The 25,362-nt window shown below is 47.8% G+C and overlaps 1 protein-coding gene across 3 annotated transcripts in view; it reads right to left on the reverse strand.

Moving 5' to 3' along the window:
* Positions 1-342: 342 nt before the first annotated feature.
* LDLRAD3 (low density lipoprotein receptor class A domain containing 3) overlaps positions 343-25,362 on the reverse strand; it is a 247,447-nt gene continuing 222,427 nt past the window's right edge. For all 3 annotated transcript variants that reach the window (XM_057695997.1, XM_057695999.1, XM_057695998.1), the window contains exons 5-6: positions 5,031-5,376; positions 343-3,328 (exon numbers count right to left, since the gene is read on the reverse strand). In XM_057695997.1, the coding sequence (XP_057551980.1) occupies positions 3,091-3,328; positions 5,031-5,376 (584 nt within the window). In that variant the 3' untranslated portion in view covers positions 343-3,090. The remainder of the gene's footprint in view (positions 3,329-5,030; positions 5,377-25,362) is intronic.

The following is a 25,362-nucleotide window of genomic DNA, read 5'->3' on the forward strand; positions in this document are numbered from 1 at the left end:
TCCAGTTATCATATTCACTTGCTCCTTTCCTTCAGGCAGTGCCACAGTGAAGTCACTATGGGCACAGAGGGCATAGTTAATGCCCATCTTCTGAACTGACATCCCAGGGCCCTTGATACGAATTGGCATCCACGACTTTATTCCGTATTCCAACCACATCAGCTGTGGAATCCTTAAACGCCCACCATATTTTGAGGTCCCGTCAATATTCTCTCCCTTTTCCTCATTTTATTAGGGCATACATTCATTGCAGAAGCCATGACAGAAGCGGCTGTCCACTCTTCACATCGCTACAGAGAAGAAAAGGGGGTCAAGAACCATTCACACCAACAGAAAGAACGAAACTGCAAGTTTATTTGAAAGTATAAAATTAAAAAGAAATCTAATCAAAAAACAAAAAGCAACCACACACAGCCTTTCCAGTTTACATCAACTGTGAGCATCACACGAAGTTGTGTGTGACTCTCGCAACTATTACCACTTCCTTGCATTTTTTTAAAATGTCGATTTCAATGCAGAGGGAGTTGAGGGCAAGTGATAAGTGATCAATCTCAGTGGAATGATTTCAATGCTAAAAGAGAATGGACTCGCTGATCTCCTTTGAGAAAAGAGAGCAGAAATAGTTTTCTGGTTGGCACAGATTTAGGCCATGTATAAAAAAATATCCTGGTTGGAATGAGTTAAAAAATAATGCTGGCTACTTATTTGCTACCTTGAGTAGGGGAAAAAAAAACAAAACAAAAACCCCCTGCAGCTTTGGTGTCCTATTTATATCTTTTTAAAAACAACCATTTAAAAAAAAATCAAATCTATAATAAAAATGTCCCTGTGTTTGAATTAATAAACAACATTAATAGGCTCTCCTTATCTACTAAGACCATTTGTCTTTCCTAAGATGCCTGGAAGCTGAAAAGCGCGTGAGATGAACTCACTGCACAATTAATTAAAATTAGAATCCTTTCCTCTAAACAACTGCCAGAGCACCAGAAAGAAGCAGGGGCCACCACAGGGAGAAATTAAGCCACTCTGACTCATAGGAGATGACACAGTCAACCAGAGCTCCTCACATACTCTGGCTGCCACCGTAAGTTCTCTCTTCACTGGATTACTCAGAAAATAACTCACGTTACTTAAAAATGAAAATGTAAGCAACTAGGTTCCTTTTCTTAACTTAAAAAAAAAAAAAATCACCAAGTGGCTAGCTTTCCTGTAACATACTTCGGATTTGGTTTAAAAAAAAAAAAAAAAAAAGTCTGCAGGACAGGATCACTGAATGCCACTTCGTCCCCTCTCCTGCAGGCTCCATTTGAATGAGCGTCACAAAGGTTACTGACCATGTGGAAAGCAGCTCTGCGTGGCTGACAGCTGCCCAGAGTGGCTGCACGTGGTTCCAGTTTTGTCCCAATCCCCCATGAGTGTGGCCTCTTGACGAATAACACCTACGTTTCCACCCATGACTTCCTGAGGGGGTGGGCGCTGTGGCTGGCCGGGCACAGAGAAAGAGGAAAGCGAGCATAAACACAGAGACTAAAAGCCGAGGGAGAAAGGCGTCCCTCTTCCTGCATCCTTCAAGAACTCGATAAATAATAACTCAAAGTGCAACAATGCACAGACGCCCGGCACACAGGTCAGTCTGGGGGGACTTGCTACTAGCCGCACAAAGGCGCGATCTCCTTTTCCATCTTTGCTTGGACCTCACGAATGGAAAAACAAACAAAAGACAGCTTTCCTATACACATATAAATAGTCCCTTAACTAGAAGGGAAAAAACAAACACACCGTTTCAAATGCATTTCTAAGAGATTAAAAAAAAAAAAAAAGTCCAAATGGCAAATCTTGACTACAAACTGTCTATTATCCATGTCTCTCAGAGGAGAAACTATGGGATGTTCGGAGAGGCCTGAGCCTCACTCTAGCCCTAAGCCTGGCGCTGGTATCTGGGCCTTGGGAAGGGGGGTGAGTGCAGCCCAGGAATATGGGAGCTCTCGTGGGAGGTACTGAATTACGTTCTCACGTGAGTTAGAACCCACAGTGTTCTCAAGTCCAAATGCACAGGTAAAATGACTTCTGAGTGTCAGGGGGACTCAGGAGGCGAGTGCTGAAGCTGCGTGAATGGGCAAGGCAGGCTGGGAGTGGTTCACAGGGACAAAGGGCCAGAGAAGATTTCTGGCTAACTCAGGTTTCGTTCTCATCCCTTCTTTACGGGCAGGTCACAGCTGTCATCACTGTTTCTGGTGACAATCCAGAAACCAGGGGAAGGACCATGGACCAAAGCAGACCCAGGATCTTGGCAGCCTGTATTTTAGGAGCTGAGAACTCGGATACACTCACGGTGAGGGCTCCCTGCCTATTCTGGGATGAGATACGATGCTGGATAAAGCTCTCCAAGTGAAGATTTTTGGACAAATTTTTAAATCCAGAATCTATCCAGAGTTGATGGTTCCTGAGTCCTTCAGAAAACCAAAATGACACTGCTGACTTCTGAAGGGGCGTGACTCACGGCAACAGTTTTCTTTGGCCCCTGCCTCTGCTGACCCGAAAGCAATGTATAGTCTAGTTCAAGGCAGGTTTTGATACTCCCCTGAATTCTCTCCATCCAATGATAGCCTCCTGGTAGGACCATCCAACCCAAATCCCCAAACGGAGCTCTAAGGTAGCAGCCCACAAAGAACCTGGTCCAGTGTCCTCTGCCCTTCTGAACACCCAGTACGGCACAAACACTGCTTTCTCAATGGCTACCTAAGTACCGCACTATCCTGCCACCTGCAAATTTACACCGCCTACTCAGCAAGATTCCAACAGTAACAGAAGAATGATGTGGAGAGCAAGGCTGTGATCATGGACCCTGAATGAAGAGTAACTGCCCAGAAAAGATGCGCCACATATCAGGTCAACTGAGAGGCCAGAACAATGCCAGGTCACCTTCCAAAGAACATCCCTGAAATCTGGGGAAGGAGGTGAACAGAGAGACAGCTGAGGCCCCAAATCGACTCCCTGAGGCAACTTGAGGAGCTTCCCACGAGCACAAGTTGTTAGGATGGTAACAAGTCAGAGCAGATGAACCCATATGGACTTTGGAGGAACTGGGTTTTATACTTCTTCAGTGCCCTGGCTGGGCGCGGAGTCCCTGGGCTCAGTGGTGCCCTCTGGCGGGCCAGGCTGCCCCGGGCTGTGGCTGGTGTCTTCCACACTCAGGAGGCTGCTGGCTGCCTGTGAGCTGGCGCTGTCGGTGCTGCCGGACCGGGAGCGGTAAGGGGGCAGGTCAGCTTGGTTCAGTGACTCAGTGTCCGAAGAATAGGGTGGTGGAGGGAGATCGTACCATGCGGGTCTGCGATGGAGAGAGCAAGATGGGGTTGGGAGCGGGGGAGAGGAGAGGGAAGAGAATACTTTAGAGCCCAGGCATGGCAGGCAATGCCAACTGCTGCCCTTTTCTGAGCAGATGCTGAAATCACGAATGAGAAACGCAATCCAAGGACTAGGAAAACCAGCGATGTGCAATATGATGAAGGGAACGGATAAAAGGTCAGCATGCTCCGGCTAGCTTGTGCCGACTGAACAGTGCCAAAACCACAACCTTTGGGAGGGAGAATTCTAAATACTCCCCGGCTCACCCTGGGTGGTTCGGCAGGGATTCAGCTGGCCTGGTGCTTTGACGGAGCCCCTGACAGTCCACAGAACTGGGGGTCCTGGCTGCGCAGACTTGGGTAAGTGAAAGGACATCCTCTCAAGCCCTCAGCCTCCCTATGTGTAGAAGGGAGTAATAATGACCCCTTGCTTGCAACGAAATGACTTAAAAGACATTTTATTTTCCAGCTCTCATTTACTGAAGGCTTACTGTGAGTCAGGCACTGCGCCACCTAGCTCACGTCCCTTATCTTATCAACGCTCACGAGAATGCTAGGAGAGAGCCATTACTTTTATGCCCGTTGTACTGGGGAGGAAACAGAGGCGAAGGGGCATTAAATGGCTTGCACGGGACCACAAATAACTAGTAGGCAGCAGTGCTAGGATGTGAATCCAGGAGTCTATCTCCAGATGCAGCAATTTTAACCTTGCTCTATACTGGATGGTCCAAATGAGTGAGGTCCTGTGTTCTTACGCTTATTTGCAAAGATGTCCTTAAGCACTGCCCCCTGGAGCTTTGTTTATCTTTTATGAGGAGGGAAAACGAGGATTAAATAATACAAGAGCTGCCCCTGGAGAGGGTTCAAGGAGGAGCCCGGTTAGCCTGGGAACACTGCTTGCAAAATGCCTCGTGCCACACGTGGTGAGTCCCAGGCTCAGTGGAAGAGAGACGCTGAGCAGGGGCCCTGCAGGGGAGGGGATGCTGAAAACAGAGCGGGCCTCTGGTAGCTCTAGGGACTTCAAAGTGGGTTCTTTGGGATCCTTGGAGGTCACCAAAGGAGAGAGGAAGGCTGAGAAGGCAGGACTGAGATACACTACCCGTTCCAACTACGGAACTCTGCTTTTTGACTATATGTTGGGGTTCCTTGTACAGCTCCATCTGTGACGCGGGTTCTGACCTTGAGAATGCTCTATTCCACCTCCTTTATCTCACAGACGATGCCGTGCAAAGTTACGGAACTTCTTTATGCACTCACTCATCCTCTCATTCATTTAAATAGAAACCAAACCTCGAATATGGGCACTGTTCTGCAGTAGCAGGTGAGTCCCCAGAGCTGGTCAGGGGCCTGAACACGTGTCCATGGGGTATCACTAGGGAGGAGGAGATCTCCGAACTGGTCAGGATCCTAGCCATATGTCCTCAGATGCATAACTTAAAAATCTCAGTTTTCTCATCTGTAAAACTGAGGCAAATACAGAACTGTCGTGGGTGAGTCGTTGTGAGGGCTAAACGAGATGACAGACGTGCCTCCTTTTGCAAAGACTTGGGAAACGTCAGAAGCTGCTGCCCCCTTCGCAGCTGAAGGCAGGCTCCCGGCAAGACCGGGATCCCAGGTGTGTGTGCACAGACTCCAGCCCTGCATGGGGTGACCTCCCCCCCCAAGGCTCTCCCAGCCAGCACGCACCTTTGGTCTAGCAGGGCCTCTGAGTAGGAGGGCGGGGAACCCACTTCCGACGCGTTCTGCTCGGCCTGGCTGGCCACGTACTGGATGCCGTTGTTGACGTTGTAGGTGACGTTGCAGCGGTGGGGGTGGTCCAGGACCACCAGGCGGGAGAGCAGCACCGGGTGCTGCAGCCGGTGCACCGGCAGCGTCATGAGGTTGTTGCGCTTCCGCTGGTGGTGCAGGACCAGCGCCAGCAGGGCCACCACCAGCACGAAGATGACGGAGCTGCCGATGATGGCGTAGGTGATGCTGGGGTAGTACATGAGCTGGTTCTCCGAGGTCACAAACACCTGCCCGCTGCCCGGTTCTGAGAAACCCCAGAGGGAACAGAAAAGGAGAGAGGTTACCAGGTGGGTTCACCCGCCGGCCTTGACATCCGTCCCAGGACGGGCGTGCAGATGTCCACAGCAGCACCATTCACAGCAGCCGAAAAGCGGAAACCACCCCAATGTCCATCCGTTGGTGAAAGGATAAACCAAATGTGGGAGGTCCACACCACGGAATATTATCTGGCCATAAAGAGCACCGATGCATGCTACAACACGGACCGGCCTCAAACACATTATGCTAAGCAAATGAGCCAGACACAAGAGACCGCATATCGTATGATTCCATTTAATGAAACGTCCAGCAGAGGCAAATTTATAGAGACAAAAAGTCGATGAATGATTGCCTGGGGCTGGGTGTGGGCATGGGGATTCACTGATGCATGGGCATCAGGGATCTCGCTGGGGTGATGGGACTGTTCTAGAACTGGATATGGTGATGGCTGTGCAAATCGATACATTTACTAAAACGCATTGAATTGTACCGTTAAAATGGGCAAATTTCACGTTATGCAAATTATACCTCAATACAGTTGTTAAAAAAAACCAGCCCCACGAAATATAATATCCAGGGAACAGGAGGGACAGTTTCAGGGACAGAAATCCTCTTTTCTCTGAAAATTTATAATATAAATACATGAGGAACACGGGCCAATGTGTCTGGGGTTCCTTACGCTGGCAAAGTATTTATTTAATGCCAGACCTTTGCCAAGCTTTCAGGATGGAGGGCCAGCAGGGCAGAGGCTAGAATCATGGACTCTGGGCCCAGGTTAGATTTAAACCCCAGCTACTCAACTTACTGGCTGTGTGCCCTTTGGGAAGTGGGCAACCTCTCTGTGCTGTCATTGCCTCATCTGTGAAATGGGGATGGTATTGGTCCCACCTCACTGGGCTGCCGCGACCATGAAATGAGTGACTCCCTATCAAGCACTTTGAACAACAGCTAACACACTGAGGGTGTTCCAGACATACAGATACATGCTTTACCACACCTACTTGCATCACAGCAGTTCCGAGAAGCAGGTGCTAAAACTGCCTTGTTTGAAGATGAAAAAAGGGAAGCTCGGAGAGCGGGGGTCCCCTGACCAGGGTCACAGGGTTAGGAGCTAAGGGCTGTGCCTGATTTGAGCCCAGTGGTCTGACTTCAGAGCCTTGCCCCTAACACTCTGCCCGCAGTCCCCCAGCAAGACCCGCTAGGCAGTTGGCAGGCATTTCCTCAGAGGCCCTTGGACAAAAGCCTGAAACACGCCCCAGCCCTGCAAGCTGCGAGTCCCCTCTTCTCCACGTGGAGCAATGATTCACACTTCAAACTCAGGGCAGGGGCTTCGCTGTCAGCAGGACACACCTGGCAACGGTGGCCAGGCCCAGGCGGGCACGGGACACCAGCGTGGCCCCTTCTCGTAGAAAGTTGGGGACCCCTCTTCTTTGCGGAAGATCCACAACTACCCACACTTGTGGCCCGGCTGCAAGAATAATCGACATGCAGCCTAAGTGAGCAAATCTGTGACCACAGCCTGTACCCGTTCAGCCTCCGAAGCAGTGAGGAGGCTTTAGTGGGTCCACAGCGGCCAACGTGTAGATGCAAAGTAGCAGCAGCACCGACTACTGGCTGCTCGGGCCCTGGGCCAAGCTTTCCCACGCCCCTCACCGCTAGACTGCACACGCTCTGTTCATCACGGATCTCCCGTGAGTAGGGTGGTGTCTGGCACGCAGTCGACGCTCAATCAATGCATACAACTCAATGGAAAAAAAAATCTGTGTATTCACACACCCCGGCAAGGTAGGTGCTGTTATTAGTTTATTATTCCTGTTTTTCAGATGACCACGTTGACTCAGAGGTGAATTAACCCATCTAAGTGCACAGAGGAACAAAGAGTCAGAATAAGAACCTGATATTTCTCCTTCAAAAATCCACATGCTGTGAAACACTGTCTCCTCTCCTGTCCTGATGTAGTTCCCGCTTCCCCACATAATCCTAATCCAAGACAAAGAAAGATCTTCCCCCTCAAGCTCCAGGCTTTGTGTTAGTTTTCTTTCCAGCCACACTCAAACAGGCACTAAAGGCTACGAAGACTCTCCAAGCTCCTTCTTGGTCACTCTTTCAAGGATGAGCTGTACAGAAAGAAGCAAGTGAGATCCAGACAAAAGGCAGGAGCGTGCTGCAGACAGTTACAGGAGAAAGGCAGTTCTGGACTTTCCTGGAGACAATGAGCTGTCACTCAGAGGTTCTGCTGGAGTTCTGTCCGCTCTCAGCTTAGATAATTAAAAGCTGGAGAGGGCCTGCATGTCTGTGTTTCAGAATTCAGGCCTAAAAGAAAAGAGCCTCTTTATTTTATTTCCAGCACAGGGCTGAGGAGTCAAAGCCGGGGGCCATCACTTCTCGCTGCTGCTCAAGCAAGTTATTTAACTTTTATGAGCCTAAGCTGCCTCATTTTTAAAACGGCGGTGGTGCTGGGTAACAGCAGTGGCTATCTCCTTGGATTACTGGCAGGGTAAAATACAACACATGCAAAGTGCTGAGAGCAAAGTGCCTGGCAAGGGTCTGCGCTCAGCTAATGCTGTTCCTCCCTCCCTCCCATCCTACCCTTCTTCCTTTCTTTCTCTTTTACTGAGGTAACACTGGTTTATAACATTATATATGTTCCATGTGTACAACACTGTATTTTGACTTCTGCATATACTACAGCATGCCTACCACCAAAATTCAGTTTCCACCCGTCACTGTACCGTCGCTCCCCTTCACCCATTTTGGTCTCCCCCTGACCCCCGCCCCTCTGGTAACCGCTACTCTGTTCTCTGCATCTATGTATTTGGTTTGGTTTGGTCTGTTCCCTTGTTTGCTTTTATTTTAGATTCCACATACAAGTGAACTCATCCATTATCTGTCTTTCTCCACCTGACATGTCACTTGAGCACAATACCCATCCATGTTGTAGCAAATGGCAAGATTTCATCTCTTCTAATGGCTCAGCAATATTCCTGTGTACGTGTGTGTGTGTGTGTGTGTACACACATATACCACATCTCTTTTATCCATTCATTCACCTGTCAGTGGACACTTAGGTTGTTTCCATATCTTGGCTACTGTAAATAGCGTTGCAATGAACATAGGGGTGCATATATCTTTTTGAACCAGTGTTTTCCTCTTCTGTGGATATAAATACCCAAAAGTGGAATTGCTGGACCACATGGTATTTCTATTTTTAAATTTCTGAGGAACCCCCACACTGTTTTCCACAGGGACTGCACCAACTTGTGTTCCCACCAACAGTGCACAAAGATTCCTTTTTTTCTTTTTTTTATTGTGGTAAAATATATATGTAACATAAAATTTACCATTTTAACCGGTTTTAGGTGAGCAGTTCAGCAACATGAAGTGCATTCACATTGCTGTGCAACCACCACCGCTTTCCATCTCCAGAATTTTTCATCATCCCAAACTAATGATGTGAATTCTTAGTTTCACATCCTTTTCATTATCCTCTGGGCCAGAGGGAGAGGCTGGGAGAGTCACCTTTTCGGGGGGTAGAGTGGAGGAGAGGAAAAGAACTGAATGAGCTCCTTTCCAGCGAGATGTACTTCTTAAAAGAAAAAAGTGGGTGGATTTTCACATGGAAAACAAATGGGTCCAGAGATGTTAAAACACTGACTTCGCTCGAGAAATTATGATGTTACGTAACTCAAGGGTGCCTGGTCTTTTTTCTGCTGTGTGTAAAATGTCATCTTGTATTAATTCATTAACTAGACTCCCTTTTCTTAAGAGCTTAATGAGCCCGCTGGCCAAATTACGAACATCAGAGTTGCCTGGGACCTGGGTTCCAAGTGCATTATCCATGGATAATGAAGTGTCCATTCATTCTGGCTGTCCCTCAAGCTAATGCCCTCACGCTCCACTGTCAAACTGCTTGAATTCCTGTCCTCTATCTGCGGCTTCTACTGCATGAATTCCAGGCAATCTGGTTACCACCAGGGACACAGTGCCCTCAGAGCTTCCGGGAGCTCTGGCTGCCGCCCGTGGTGGAGGGGACTGTGCTCCAGGGCTGCCCTGTCACCTCAGTTGTCACAGATTTGTGCAGTTATCACAACAGTTTGGGGGCAGATGGTGAATATCCTGAGGAGGAGGGCCTTTTTCTAATTCACACAAAGGTGCTATCTGGATTGACAGAAGGACTAAAGCAGCTGACACCTGTGACCTGGGGTTCCTTTGCTTCTAAAAAATTCCCTCCTCCAGGTGCAGATGACATTTCCTGTAGGGCACGATTATTCACCTCTAGACCGGGCAACAGGCGAAGGCTGAGTTCGCATTTTGCTGGTCGGGACTTGGGAAAACAGGTATCATTATTCCCGCATGGCTGGTGGGAGGGTAAACTGCTACAACTCCGAGTGGTGACGGGGGGTTAACAATACAGATCAAGATAACAAACATACACTAACGATATATTTCTATCAAAATGAAAACGTACATATCCTTTGACCCGGCCATTCCACTCTTCGGAAGTTAACTAACAGATACACTTATACGAATGAGAAGTAACTCTTTAATACACATATGTATTGGAAGTATTGTTCACAACAGCAAATGTATCAGAAAAGATCTAAATGTCCATCAGTCGTAGGCTGGCTAAATAAATCATGGTGCGTCCAGACAGTACTACACTTATTTAAGAAACTAGGGCAGCCCTACGTATATGGATGTGAAATAACCTGAAAGATATCATGATATGTGGAAAAAAAACCCCAACAAAGTCCAGTAGGAAATGTTTTGAGTATTTCTAGAAGGACACACAGAACTGGTACAACTGGGAGAGGAGAGATGCAAGAGGGAACCGTACTTTTCATTGTTTACTCTTTTCTACTTTGTATTATTTATCTTGCATAATCCAGTCAAAAAATAAGCATCTTGTCTCCTCCTCTGGCTTTGCCTAGGCTGATGAGAGTAGAGGTTTCGTTACTGTTTTCCTTCTCTTCTCTCCTTGTAGTGTGAGGGCTCCCTGGAGGAGTTCCACTGTCACTCACTCACTCGGACCCCTCCCTGAGCCCAGAATTCCTGTTCTGGAAGGTTCACTGCCCTGTTCAAACAGATGTCTCGTCGTCCTCCTGAAAACCCAACTGCCTCTACAAAAAAATTTATTTTCAAAATTAATTTTTCTCCAGAGTAAATATTTTTAAAAGTCAGGCTTAGTGAGGTATAATGGATACACAATAAAACTTACCCTTTTAAAACGTACAGTTAGATGAGTTGTAACCCAATGCAACAGCTGCTTAAGCACCACCACAAGCAAGATATCAAAGCTTCCCCTGCCTCCCCTTGTTTACAGTTGCTGGGAACCACTGATCTGTTTTCTGTCCCAATGGATTCGTCTTTTCCAGAAAGTCAGGTAAGGGAATCATATAGCAAATAGTCTATCGTGCGTGGCTTCCTTCACTCGGCATAATGCTTCTGAGATGCACCCAGGTTTCTCTGAGTATCATTGTTTCATCCCTTTAGACCGCTGCGCAGTATTCACTGCCTGGATGCATCACACTTTGTTTATCCATCCACCAGTTAAGGGGGGGAAGTAGCTGTTTGCAGTTTCTGGAATGCACATCTTTGTGCTGACATATATTTTCCTAATTTGGAGGGTACATACCTAGAGGCAGGCTGCTGGGTCGTATGGGAGGTGTATGCTTAACTTTATAAAAAAAAACTATCACACTGTTTTTCTTTTTTTTAGATGAATTAATTTTTATTAATTGGCTGTGTTGGGTCTTTGTTGTGGTGCGCAGGCTTCTCATTGTGGTGGCTTCTCTTGTGGAGCATGGGCTCTAGATGCGTGGGCTTAGTAGTTGTGGCGCATGGGCTTAGGTGCTCCCCGGCATGTGGGATCTTCCCAACCCAGGGCTCGAACCCGTGTTCCCTGCAATAGCAGGCGGATTCTTAACCACTGCGCCACCTAGGAAGTCCGGCAGGTGGATTCTTAACCACTGCACCACAGGGAAGCCCCTATCACACTGTTTTTCAATGTGGCTATAGCACTTAGCTTTCCCCTAGTTGCTCTGCATCCTCACAGCATGTAACACAGCTAGCCTTTCCAATTTTAGCCATGCTCGCAGGTGTGTAGTGGTATCTCACTGAGGTTTCAAGTTGCATTTCCCAATGACTAATGACATTGAGCATCTGTTCATGTACTGATTTGCCATCTGTATATCTTCTTTGGTGAAACATCTATTTAAATCTCTTGCCCATTTTAAAATTGGGTTGTTTGACTACTTATTACTGAGTAGTAAGAGTCCTTTAGATGTTCTGGGAGACAAGTTTTTTTCCAGATGTGTGTCTTTCAAATATTTTCTCCCAGATGGTGGCTTGGTTTTTCATCTACTTTACAGTGTCTTTTTGAAGATTAGTGTTTAAAATTTTTTTATGAAGTCCATTGTATTAATTATTTCTCTTGTGTTTTGTGCTTTTTATGTTCTATCCAAGAAATCTTTGCCTAGAAGACGTTTTAGAGCTTTAGCTCTTACATTTACAACTATTATCCATTGCAAGTTAATTTTTGTTTATGGTACAAGGTGAAGTTCAATGTTCTTTTTTCCCCTCCCTTTGCATAGCCAGTTGTTCCAGTACCATTTGTTGAAAAGCCTATCCTTTCTTACTGAATTAACTTGGCACTTTTGTTGAAAATCAATTGAGCATACAAGGCTGGGTCTATTTTGTGATGATCTATTCTGTTTAATTGAGCTACACGCCAATCCCTATGCCAGTAAGTGTGTTAAGAATTATATAGCTTTATAGCAAGTCTCAAAATCAGGTAGTGTGACTCCTGCATGCTTTCTTTTCTTCCAAATTGAATTTTTGAATTCTGATTATAAAAATACGTTAAAATCAAAATTTAAAGTAATATAGAAATGTTCGTGACAGACAACCTCTCCTTCCCCCCATACACCTACTAGAAAAAAAAATAGTTCATAGTTTGGTGTAGACTAGGGGGTGGCAAACTTTTCTGTCAAGGGTCAGACAGTAACTGTTTTATGATCTGTGTGCAGTTTCAGCCACAACCACTGAACTCTGCCTCTGTAGTGCAAAAGCAGTCACAAATAGTACGTCAATGATAGAGTGCATTTATGTCCCAGACTTGATTAACAAAGACAGGCAGTCAGACCAACTGCTGAGAAACTATCATTTCATGGATTTTTCCAAGCCATTGTTTATCTTCTCTAATTTTGAGAATTATGTTTGTATTACATGTATGCATGTGACCATGCATTAGATTTCAACAGGAAAAAAATTTTCAGGAATATATCAACTTCAAATTAATAATCCTTTAGGAAAAGAGATAACAGTTCTTAAAATTTCCAGTTAAAGCAGAGAAAACAATTATTACAGTTTACAATTGATTTCACTGTAAGTGTTCTTTTAACTCAGTTTCAGGAAGATCTTATTTCTTGACATCTTTTATGTGTAAAAATGCCTGAACACCTTCATTAAGCCCGAATAAGCATGTAACTATATATAATTTTCATAGATCAAAAGTTATTTTTAAGAAATCATCTAGATATTGCTTCAAAAACTGTAGCATCAAGTAAAATGGAAGATTATGGACTTCCCTGGTGGTGCGGTGGTTAAAAATCTGCCTGCCATGCAGGGAACACGGGTTTGATGCCTGCTCTAGGAAGATCCTACATGCCACGGAGCAACTAAGCCCACGCGCCACAACTACTGTGCCTGTGCTCTAGAGCCCGCGAGCCACAACTTACTGAAGCCGGCAAACCTCGAGCCTGTGCTCTGCAACAAGAGAAGCCACCACAATGAGAAGCCTGTGCACCACAATGAAGAGTAGCCCCCACTCGGCCACACCTAGAGAAAGCCCGTGTGCAGCAATGAAGACCCAATGCAGCCAAAATTAATAAAATAAATAAATAGAATAAAAACAAAACAAAACAAAAAAAACCCGACCAAACAAAAAACAGGCAGCAGATCAGATCTGGCCCAATGGCCTCAGTTTGCTGACCCACTAAGCATAGGTTTCTCAAAACTCTTCTTTGTGTATATACACACGTGCTTTTCTTCATGCTATACAGACGCTTCTACAAATGGACATCTTCCTCACTCACACACATCTTTGTTGAGGAGGAGCTATGTAGTATCCCACTATATAGGCACATCACAGTTTATTTCACCAATTCCCTACTGCTGTACATTTTGGTTGCTTTTTTTTTTTTTTTTTTGGCACTATTACAAACAATGCTACAACAACATTCAGGCAGACCAACCAGACCATGAGAGCCATGAGGGGAGGGCCAGGCTTGCTGGTCTACCTTTTATAACTCAGTGCCCAAGACAGAGGTTGAATAAATTAGTCTGTGGTCACTGTGCAATGATTTCCTAGGATGGACTGCGTTTCCCTGGCCATCTAGTCTCCGGGGCTGTCTTGAACGCTCTCCTTTTCTCTGTCCACACCGAGCCACCGAGCGTGGTCAACGGCTTCTGTGCAGTGCTTCTCCAGCTTCTGCTTCTGGTCTCCATCAGGCCCAGGCCAGGAAGAGAAACCTCCTTGTAATCTTACTATCTCTAGCCTCTTTGTCCTCTAATCCTTCTGCAGTACTCTCATCAGTTTGAACACGACGCAGCTCTGTCACTGTGTCATTCTTGTAAACTTCTTCAGATCCAGAACCCTGAATATATCACATCACCCTCCCCAGCCATGCATGCAGACTCTGCAGCCTTCCCGCCTTGCCTTCCCAGTAGCAACCCCTGAAGGGTGTGGGGAGAGAAGCCTAGAGGGGAGTGTTGCATTGCTTTTTGCTTTCTGACCTATCCTCCAGCCCTGATTTGAAAGAAATAATAATACAAATAATATTAACAACCACCATCCATGTTTGCTTTGGACTTAAAAACAGAGTAATAATAATGATGGTATCATCACAGTAACTATCATTGCAGCTCTCAGCCTATCAGCAATATCTTATGGGTTTATACACATGAACTCTGTGTGGTCCTTAAACCAGCTGCAGTGAGTTGAATGGTGTCCCCCCCCTCCAAAGATATGTCCACTAGGAACCTCAGAATGTGACCTTATTTGGAATAAGAATCCCTGAAGATATAATTAAAGTAAAGATCTTGAGATGAATTAGGGTGGACTCTCAAAGTATCTTTATGCGAGACAGAAAGGAAGGCCCAGAGACAGACAAGAGAAAAGGCCATATGGCGATGGAAGCAGAGATTGGAATCTTGCAGCCCCCAAGCCAAGGAACCCCAAGAATTGCGGGCAGCCAGCAGAAGCAAGGAGAGAGACGTGATTCTCCCTCAGAGCTGCCACAAAGAGCCAGCCCTGCCAGGACCTGCATTTCGGACTTCTTGTCTCCAGAATCGTGAGAAAATAAATTTCGTTGTTTGAAGCCACCAAGGTAGTAGCAATTTATTTTGGCAGCCCTAGGAAACAAATACACCATCCTGTGAAGCAGACCATTTTACAGAGGAGGAAACGGGGGCGCAGGGAGGTTAAGTCACGTGCCCAAGTCCTCCACACACCTGGCTTATGATCAGTAGTTACTGTTAAAGCTTGTTAGAGGAAGAACCAGAGGAACCCAGCCAGTCTGGTTCCAGAATCCCTGCTTTTCATGCATGACTTTCACGTTCACTCCTGTCTCCCACCATGAAGAGACGTTCCTGGTGGGCAAAGGCTGGGCTCTCCCCTTCTTGGGAGCCCTACTCAGGGCCAAAAGCAACCTTGTAAATACAGTAGGTATTCTACAAGTACTTTTTGATATCTGTAAACTGACTTTGAAACATGGTAATTCACAATCTCTCCATTTATAGAGTCAAACAATGAATAAGAAGAGGAGGGCAACCTTGAAGCTGATGAGTGAGAACTGGACCCCCTGCTGCTAATCTTCATCCTGTATGCATGATTTCACTTCATCCTTACCACAACCCTATTCGGTAGATGGGAAAAACTGAAGCCCAGAGAGGTTAAATAACTTACTGAAGGTCGCAAAGCAAACAAGTGGTACAATTAGCATTTGTGTGCAGGAGTCTGATGCCAGAAGCCGCCACACCATCCCAGGCAGTTCTCTATGCTTTCCCTTCCCCTTTACCACTTCTCCCTTCCAGCTGTCACCCCGCCTTACTGCTCTTGCAATGGAGTCCTTTCTCTAATAACTCCAATGACTGATCAATACATTCTGAAAAGTCTTCTGTGAGATGGCAAGAGGTATTTCATGAAAATAGCTCAAAGAGGTATGAGGAAAAAGTGGATTAGGCAAATTAAACCACTTTCTTTGTAGCTGCTCAGAGTGCAGGCTCTGGAATCAAACTGTCTAGATTCAATCCTTGGCTTTGCCGCTTACTAGCTGTGTGACCTAGGACAAGTTACTCTACCTCTCTGTGCCTCAAAATTCTCATCTGTGAAACAGGATAATAGTAGAATTCACCTCACAGGGTTGTTTTATGGATAAAAAGAGTAAATACATAAAAGAGTTTAGAACTTTGGCACACAGTAAATACTCAACAAAGCCTAGTTATTATTAATAACTATCATTATAGGACTTTTCAGAGCCTTTACGAGGCAAATGTATACTGTGATGCTACATGAGAGGATGTGGCTATTCCACCAACCCTGGTGCTTTGCTGAGATGGACAGAACACACATCACATTCTAAATAAGCACATTCCCAACATTCTGGAAGTTGTCTTTTCACAGAACACGGGGGCATCCCTGGCCTTTGGGGGTATGTTGTCAGAGGAAGCTCCGTGGCTGCAGCTGCTAACTTAAGAGGCAGAAGGTGCCTATCACCACCCCCCGCTCTGTGCAGCAGCGGCACCCGTCTCCCAGGACACTCCCAGTCATGCTCCAGCATCCCCATCATGGACTGAAGTCGGCCAAGCACCAGGAGCCTGGGACTGTGCAGCAGCTCCTGCGTGTGAAATGAGAGATTCCATCCATTGGGAATTCCATCCATTCCACTCCCTGCCATCTTGACACCTGACAAAGCCCAGTAGGCAGGAGCTGATCCTGTTCAAATGTGCAAAGAGCCCAAGGCTGCCCTGGGTCTGTCCTCCAGATCCTCGCATTCCTCATGGTCTCTGCATAATCAGTTTCTCGGTGCTACGTCTGTCTGTTAAACATTATTACCCAGGGAAATGCTGAGTGCGCACACTTGGAGCTTCTGGGTGCAGAACCTTTCTGAATAATTTAGGGGAAAAGGCTGGTAACAGAAGCTTTACAACCGGGGCTCCCGAGGAGGAGTTTTATTGACCGTGAACAAATTCATGGCTTTTGGAGATTTCAGAAAATCTTAACATGATGACCTGGGCCCCTGTCCCTCAGAGGAAATGGCTATTTGTTTGCACACACTGGGGTCTTGTGGTTTGGTCCCAGTGCTGGCAGGACAAAGAGTCCTCAAAGGGGAGCTCAGGACACGTCTGTTCCCAAGCAGGACTCCGACCACCAGCCCTGGTCCCAGTGCCCACGTCTCACATCCTCCACGGCTGCCACCCTCATCCCGGCCATGTCACCTCTGCCCTGCCCCCACGCTTGCTCTCCACTCTCTTTCCCCTTAGCTGCAGAGTGCTTTCAGAAACCTTAAATTCATTCACTAATGTCACTCTTCTGCTCAAAACCCTCCAGTGGCTTCCCACATACTCAGTGTGAAACCCCAAAGTCCTCACCCCTCCTCCCCGGTCCTAAATAATCCTGCCTCTGATACTACTCCGAACTTCACTCCTGCCCCTCTCTGGCTACTTCTGCTGAACGCCCACCTGCCCCCTTGCCGTGGTTTCGGGACATACCTGAAACGTGTGTCTGCCCCAGGGCCTTTGCACTTGCTATGCCCTCTGCTCAGGACAGCCCTCCCCAGGCATTTATATCACTCACACCCTATCCCACTCAAGTCTCCACTCCTAGGTCAGTGTCACGGTGGCTTCCTGGGCCACTGCCATCCCTCCCCACCTCCTACCCTGCTTTATCTGTCTTCACAGCACTGGTGACCACCTGTCATTGTTCAGTGTGTTTGTATCAAATCATCCCTTTCCTACTGGAATGTACGTCTGTATGGACACATCGGATTCTGCTCACTCATCTCTGTATTCCCAGTGACCAAAGTGGTCCTCTGTAAGGATGTGCTGGGGGAGGTGGGCAGAAGGTCTCTAGCTCTGCGGCTCTGTAAGTCTCGGTCTCAGCGTGCTGCACTCCTGCCAGAAGCACTTGCATCTTTCACGTGAGACTAAGCACCCTACACGCCAGGTGCTTCATGGTTATGAGCTCAGTTAACTCCACAGGTGAGAAAAGTAAGTCTCAGAGAAGTAAGGTCACTTGCTCCAGGTCACACAGCCAGGAAGTGACAGAGCTGAGATGTGAGCCTGAGATACACAAGGTGTGAGGACAGGTCCCATTCAACAAGTCTGCTGAGGCCATCTCCTCCAGAAAGGTGAAAGCTCCCCCAGGGCCGAAATAGTCACATTGTTATTTGATGGGCAGATGGCTGAGCTCAGGATTGCTGAGACGACCCACCTTAGTTGTTAAACAAACAAACAAACAACCCCCCCCAGTCCCATCCCTCTAGAATCTTCCTTCTTACAAATTAAATGGGGGCAATGTAACCTTTTCTCAGAATCACCTCGAGACCCACCGCTCACAGGGCTGGAGGCGGGGAGCCAGGACACGCAAATCTCCTCTCCCAAAGTGGCCGAGAGGTGCCCTGGCCTGGCTCTGCCCCGGCTCACAGTCCTTCCTGAACGTCCTGCTTGCCAAGGGTAAGGTCCCAGCTCCTCAGGACGATACCGGGAGCTCCGCCCCCCGTGGCTCCTCCCTCCTCCTGTGCTGTGCTTCCCGCTTCCCTCTCCCCGTCCTCCCGGGTGCTGGTCACGCCAGCCTAGACAAGGTTCTCATGGATCTGCAGACACACCCGCCATTTCCCGCCCAGGGCCTACTGCCTGTGAAAGCAGGGTCCCACAGCCTCCTGGTTTACAAGGGAGACAGGAAAAGTTTAATGAAGGGTCCGCGGGAAGCTGTTCCCAGGCTCAGGCCTGAAGGGGTGAGGATGAGGATGTGGACCCGGGGGGGACCTGACGGGAGCTGAGGCCTTTTGGGGAGGAATGTGTCCTTCGCCGGTCTGTCGCCCGCAGACAGGGAGCTGGGGGAACAGATATTCTGGGCTTGTTTCCCGCCCTCCAACCTCCTGCTGATGCTTCCTACTGGCCAAACCCGCCCAGGGCCAGTGGGTGAGAAGGCTCAGCTGATGCAGCCCACAGGGTCGGAGCGCACACGGGAGGAGGAGTGTGGAGACCCGCTGGCTGAGAACATCCAGGGCAGGGCTCCCTGTCCCTCGGCTGCGACCTCTCCCCTCCTTCCCGGTCTCAGCCTGCAGACCCTACCATCCTCCTGTCCTTCGCTCAGACGCCACTCCTTCCACGAAGGCTTCCACTGCCCCCTCTACGGGACCCCAGTTACATTCTGCTTTATTCCACGGCTGACAACAGGCAGGAGGCGAGCTGGGGTAGGCGGTGGAGGGCCATCCTGCCGCCGTCTGGCCCTTTGCTGCTCAGTGCCACGCGGCCGTGCTCACGCCCCACACAGGGAAACACCTTCCTTCAGTGCTGGCACCCACGCCCACCTCACCCTAACGTGCACATGAACCCAAACAACCAGATGAGAAACGCCGAGGCTATTTATTCAGAGCTCGCGGGTGCAAGGGAGTGAGCCACCATCCGCTGCGTTTTGGCAGATGCTCCAAGGCAGGCAGGGGAGTGGGAAAACACACGGTGGACCAAAGGGAAGGATCTGGGTGTGCCCTGACCAGAGGCTGCGGGTCCCCGGGAAGCCGGGGGGCGGGAGGACTAGGAGCAGGGCATCTGACGTGACTGGCGGGGGAGGGGGAGGGAAGGGAGCCCATCTGGCTTTCTCTGGTTGGTCTTAAACTGGCAATGGGAACAAAACCTGGGGAAGCTGTCAGTTACTAATCAAGTCTTAGATGTTTGGGGTCCACTGTTACAGAGGTTATTGTTTGGCTTCCTGGGCTGCTTGTTGAAAGTTGGAGCGTGCAGTGTCTCTGTGGGGCTGAGAGCGGACGCAGGGGCAGTCCCTGCCTTGGAGCACCGAGTCTGCTAAGGTCATCAGGTACCTCCCTGGCTGTTCACAGAGGGAAATGAGGTGTAGGTATGAATAAGGATGGGTCCATGCAATGAACAACAGGCAGCTGGGGGGTCAGCCGACATCTGGGAGTCTGACGGACAGGCTCAGAGCTCTGGTTCGGCCACAGGCCCCTTGAATGACGCTGGGTGATTTCCTGCACCTTTCCAAGCCTCATCTGTAATGTCGGGATTAAAACTCCGCCCCGTCACAGAACCGACAGGAACATTAAAGACTGTCGTTTTAAATCTGGGCCAAGAGAACCGATTGTGAGCTGGATGCTGTGACTTCCTCTTGTCTGTGCAAAGACTCTGATCTCTTCACACCTGAACTGACTGGAGGAGAAGAGGAAATGCTGTCCAGAGAGAAGTGGCAGAAGAGCCAGGATTTTAAGGGAAACGGAGGCTCAGGCCTTCCAAGGGTTGTGCTGAGAATTAAGGAGGGACGTCTGGCTGAGGGCATGTTCATTTATCACGGGGGGTCCAGATAGAGGGTCGAACCTTGTGCTTACGGCTGGGGATTCCAGAACCAACACAGAGAGACCTGGCCCCGGGATGCTCCCGTGGGAGAGGCCCTGGGGCCCCGCTTCTCTCCAGGCTCCCCCAGGATCACCTCTACCAGCCTTCGGCCATATCCTCTCAAGCAGGGAAGCTTCCAGGAAATGTCTGGGCCACTGTAAACCAAGGGCATCCCTGCATCCACCCAGACTTTTCCCTGCTTTTAAAAAACATCCCGCGGGGCTGCTGTGCCTTTGTGGATCTCTATCCAAGCACATCTCCTGTCCCAATTTTGATGTGGATTGAAAAAGTTTAATTTAAAGGGCAGACCAGCAAATGACTGAATCAAAAGAGAACCACGAAAACCCCACTGAACCATTGCCATGGCAACTCAAGTTTCTAAAATTAACCGAAAGGAGGGTGATGGGAAAATCCTCTCTGCCAGCCTGCCCAGCCTCAGACAGACCACAGCAGGAGACATCCTGGCCCAGAGCCAGAGGGAAATTAGAGAGGGGATCCATCTGCCAGAAGGGAACTAGGGCTCTAAGACCATTGAGAGCCAGAAGACAAGCGCATTAAGATGATATTCAAAATGGGAGGGAGGAAAAAGAGAAGAGAAAGCTCTCAGACTGGAGACGGAATGAGCAGCTATCTCCCCGGGAATTCTAGTGGTCCTTATTCCAAAAGACCCCAGCAGTTCTTGTGGGGGTCTGAAATTAAGCCATAAACAAAAGTTTGACTAAGCCATATTAATTAGGGTTGGTAAACTTTGTGCCAGCGTCCTCCCCACCTCTCACATTTGCCCACCCATGCCCAGAGGGGACAGGAAGTGTCCCTAAAGGCCCTGCATTTTCAACAAACGCTATTGAGCCAGCCAACTGTTACCAGTAGCCCCTAATTTACAAGCTGCTCTCCGCGAGGAAGGCGGCTTGGTATGGAGGAAAGCCCCCCGTGATCCAGAGCTGTTAGAAGCCTGCCAAGAGCTGCACCAACGATCAGCCAGAGAGTGAGGTGGTGGTGAACGGCCTCTGTGCTAAGAAACTGGCCCAGGGCAGTATCACACGACTGGCTGGAGGGTAAGGAACTTAACTGGCTATTTAAGGTGGAAAAGGGCTTTTTTTAAAAATAGAAATTCAGGTTGCTACCAGCACTCAGTGATGAGGGTAACTGGGAGCTAGGGCCCCGGTGGCCTTTTTAGAACTCTGCTCTGCTGTGTAATGGCTTCACAAACGTCAACAGAAGAGTGGAAGTGGTGAGAGGGGGAACTGCAGTTCTCTGCTACGCCTTCCACTGCAGACCCCAAAAAGCAAAAGCCAATGGGAGCCGGCAGGGCCAGGGGGGTGTAACACAGTGATCAATGTTCTACTCATTCTAACCATCAAAGGGGCCCCTCTCTCTTGTGTACAGAGTGGCTTCAGCCAACCCAGGCTCCTGCATACGACATCATGGCCGCTCCTGCAGGCAACGTGCTTAAAAGGGATATACGTGCCTCCTGGAATTTGCTGAGTAAGGAGGGCTGTACAGAATTACTGTTTCTATTGCTTACTGTACCTATTTACCTGGAGTGGTTGGTGGAAGCTGTAAAATTACATGCTTAGCAGGCATTCTTTGAACTCGATGGTCAGTTGGTTTCTGGTCCGGTAATAAGCCTTGGCGAGTTGCAACACAATGGTTTACTGAGCCTGCAGTGTCAGCGGCCGGAGTGCAATACTGCTAACTCCAGTCTGTGAGTGCCACAGGATCATAAACAAATAGCACTGCAGGGAAAAGCTAACCCTAAAAACAGGGGAGAGGAAAATTCTACCTCGGGCGTGTCATCATCACGGCAAATAAAATCTCATTAGTGAGGGGCTGAGAATACAAACACCATCAAATATCAATCACAACCCCACAAGGGCATGGCTAGCCACCTTAGAGCTGGAAGTCCCGGCGTCAGCCCTGTCCTTGCCTTTTCTTTTCCATTCCTGTCCAACCCTTTTCCATTCATAGCCAACTTGTGTCCAAGGGTAGGTCGTGTTAATTCTACTTCCAAATTGTGGAACAAGCTGGCATCATCTGTGGCATGGATGGATTACCACAAGGACTTCCTAGCTGGCCTCCCAATTTCCACCCTTGCGCCTCTCCAATCCATTTTCCACACAGCATCCAGAAACTCTTTTTAGGAAGTACATAAGACGGCTGCTCATTGAACTCAAAATCCAACCTCCTAACAATGGCCTGGAGAAGCCTCTCTGATCTGGCCCTTGACTCTTCCACAATCTGATCTTGAACCGTTTACCTTCTGGAACCCCAGGGTTTAGCTCAGGGATCAAGGAAGTCTCGCCCACTGCCTGTTTTTATAAATAAAGTTTTATTGGAACTCAGCCACAGCTGTTCATTTATGTACCCTCCACATCTGCTTTTGTGCCACAAGGCTGAGTTGCATAGTTCTGCCAAGTGACTCTAGGGCCCACGAAGCCTAAAAGATTGACTGTCTGGCCACACACGTCTAATTCTGAATCCCTGAGCAGATCAACACTGTAATAAGCAACGAGCTAAGAGGAATGCTGGCTGCTGTGACCCAGCGTTCAGTCTCTTTGGGAAGTTACTCTAATACCCCAAATGTGGCAACCATAAGACGACCGTATCCACTACAGAAAGAAGTCAAGGAAGAAATCAAGCACAGCCCTCCCCAGCCGGGCCTTCACCAGCTCTGGCTTTTTGTCATCTGTAGAAGCAGGCGACTGAAATGTTCCTGCAGGAAATGGCAAACTTGGCCTCAATCTTAGATAGGAAAAACCTTGAATGGTTAAAAATCTATCTGCTCTCTGCCACCACCACCTCCCTGGCTGGTTAGCAATATTGCCTGACCGCGCAATCCTGTCTTGTGAGAGGTGCCTGGATGACACGGATCTACGCCTCCTGACGTGAAGGCTGGCTGGAGGTTTTAATGTTCTCCAAGAAGAGGTGCTGGAGGCTCCAATCCAGCACCTGAGGGTCTCCCGGGCAGTGGGTCTCTGAACCTGGCTCTTGCATAACAGATGAATAACTTACAGGGTCTGGGGCAGTGGAGGATTTCGTTACCTGCCTGATTCTTTAAAGAGGAAATAATCACCACGTATCCCCAGGGCCATTTTACTATCCATGTATCCCTGTCAAACGCTCTCCAGACAGCAAAGACAGGTGAGAGAGCTCGGGCAAGCATTTTGCAACATTAATGGGGCTGTGTTAAAACAAGCAAGGGGAGAAATCAAAGCTTCTGTCACTGACAGAGGGCCCAAGCCGGCCTCCTAAGGAAGAGGAATAAGGGGACCCAGAAGGATCGATGTCACGCAAAGAGGAATCCTGTGATGGGCTGACAGAGGAGGGTACCCGCTTATGCACTAACCGTTTACCGAACATCTGCTGGGGGCCAGACCAGGTGCCAGGGGATTCTGGGCACAGCTACGGGGTGGGAGTTTTTGGGCAATGGACAGGAACCCCTGGGAACCTCAGGGCTACCATGGCTGCTTCGGTTTTTTTACTCTTATTTTTGCAATGGGCAATATATGGATGGTTCCAAACTCAACAGGCAAGAAAGGATTTGTAGAGAAAAGTCAGTCTATCTCCTAGCGACCACGTTCCCCTCCCCAGACACAATCACTGGTACCAGTATGTGTGTGTGTGTGTGTGTGTGTGTGTGTGTGTAGGTTTCCAGAAATAGTCCAGGCATATATTAGTAAATACCTATTATTTTTGAACATGATGGTAATTAATATTTTTTTTCACTTAATGAACCATATTAACACATAATTAAAAAAAAAAAAACCACCAAGTACCATTGTGCCTGTTTAATAACTACCTATACAGCACTTACCATATGCCAGGCTCTGCTTTGTAAAAATTTTATTTTGAGATCAGTTTAGATTTTTAGGAGAGTTACAAAAATAGCAGAGTCCCTATATACCCCACACTCAGCTTTCCCTAATAGTAACACCTTAACCAACCACAGAATGACTATAATACTAAGAATTAACCTTGGAACAATTAACTAAATGACAGGATTTATTAAGATTTTGCCAGATTCGCCCACGAATGCTGTTTTTCTGTCCTAGCATCCAATCCAGAATCCCATGCTCCACTGGACTCTGTGAACCTGTGACAGTTTCTCAGCCTTTCCTCATCTTTCACGACCTTGACACTTTTGAAGAGGCCTAGTAGTTATATACATTATTAAGAAGAATATCACAGAGGTAATGGGCCCTTCTTACTGTGTCCGGTCAGGGGACGCTTGCTGTGTATTTACTGAGGCTATTAACCACGATCATTTGATTAATTTAAGGTGGTATCTGCCAAGATTCTATGCTAAGTTACTATTTTTCCTTCCATAGTTAATTAATATCTTGGAGGAGATCCTTTGAAACTATGTAAATATCCTATTTCTGCTTCAACTTTCACCCACTAATTTTAGCATTCATTCTGGATTTTGCCTGCAGCAATTCTTAGGGTGTTGTCCTAAATGGTGATTTTCTCTTTCTCTCCTTCCTTCCACATTCATTAATTGGAGTTTTTTCCGTAAGGAAGGTTTGCCCCTTCCTCCCATTTATTTATTGATTGGGTTATTTATTTACATCAGATGGACTCATGAATATTTATTTCACTCTCTGAGCTAGACTCCAGTCCTATCATTATTTAATTTGCTGTTAAAGTCATATCAGCTTTGGCCACAGGGAGCTCTTTGGGTTGGCTCCTGGAACCTTCCAAAACACTCCTGTGATTCTGTTTGTTTGTCTGACTGCTTGTTTACTTTCTGGTAGGGAATGCTTCCGGCTCATCTTGTATTTCCAGCCCCAGGCCTGGAATCAACTCTGACGATTTGTAATGAATAGCTGCTATTTGTAATGTGCTATTTGTAGAGATGTGTCATCGTTTGTTTAACCAAAACTCATTTGATGGGCATGTGGATCTATTTCCAATCTTTTCCTATTATAATCTTTTACAATGAAAACTCCTTATAGATGGGTCATTTCACACTTCAGTAATTGTTAGAATAAAACCTAAAATCTTTCTGAAGACTTACAAGGCCCTCCCTGAGCAGCCCCCCACGTTCTTTCCGACCTTGGGTCCTACTGCTCCCTCCGCCTCACCCAGGGTGGTGGGCCACCTTTGAGGTGGGCCCTCTGATTCTCACCTCCTCGGGTTCTCACTTTTGTGTGACCCTTTCCTGTGAGTTGGGGTTGGACTTATTTTCTTCTAATGAATAGAATATGGCAGAAATGATGAGCTGTCACTTCTACTATTAGGCTGTAAAAAGACGGTGGCTTTGTTCTGTCTTCGATGGGCTCTCTCTCTCTCTCTCTCTCACTCACCTGCTTTGAGGACCACGATGGGAGCCTCCCTATGGAGA

Source organism: Hippopotamus amphibius, chromosome 9, assembly GCF_030028045.1.
Source record: "Hippopotamus amphibius kiboko isolate mHipAmp2 chromosome 9, mHipAmp2.hap2, whole genome shotgun sequence".
NCBI classification, from domain to species: domain Eukaryota; kingdom Metazoa; phylum Chordata; class Mammalia; order Artiodactyla; family Hippopotamidae; genus Hippopotamus; species Hippopotamus amphibius.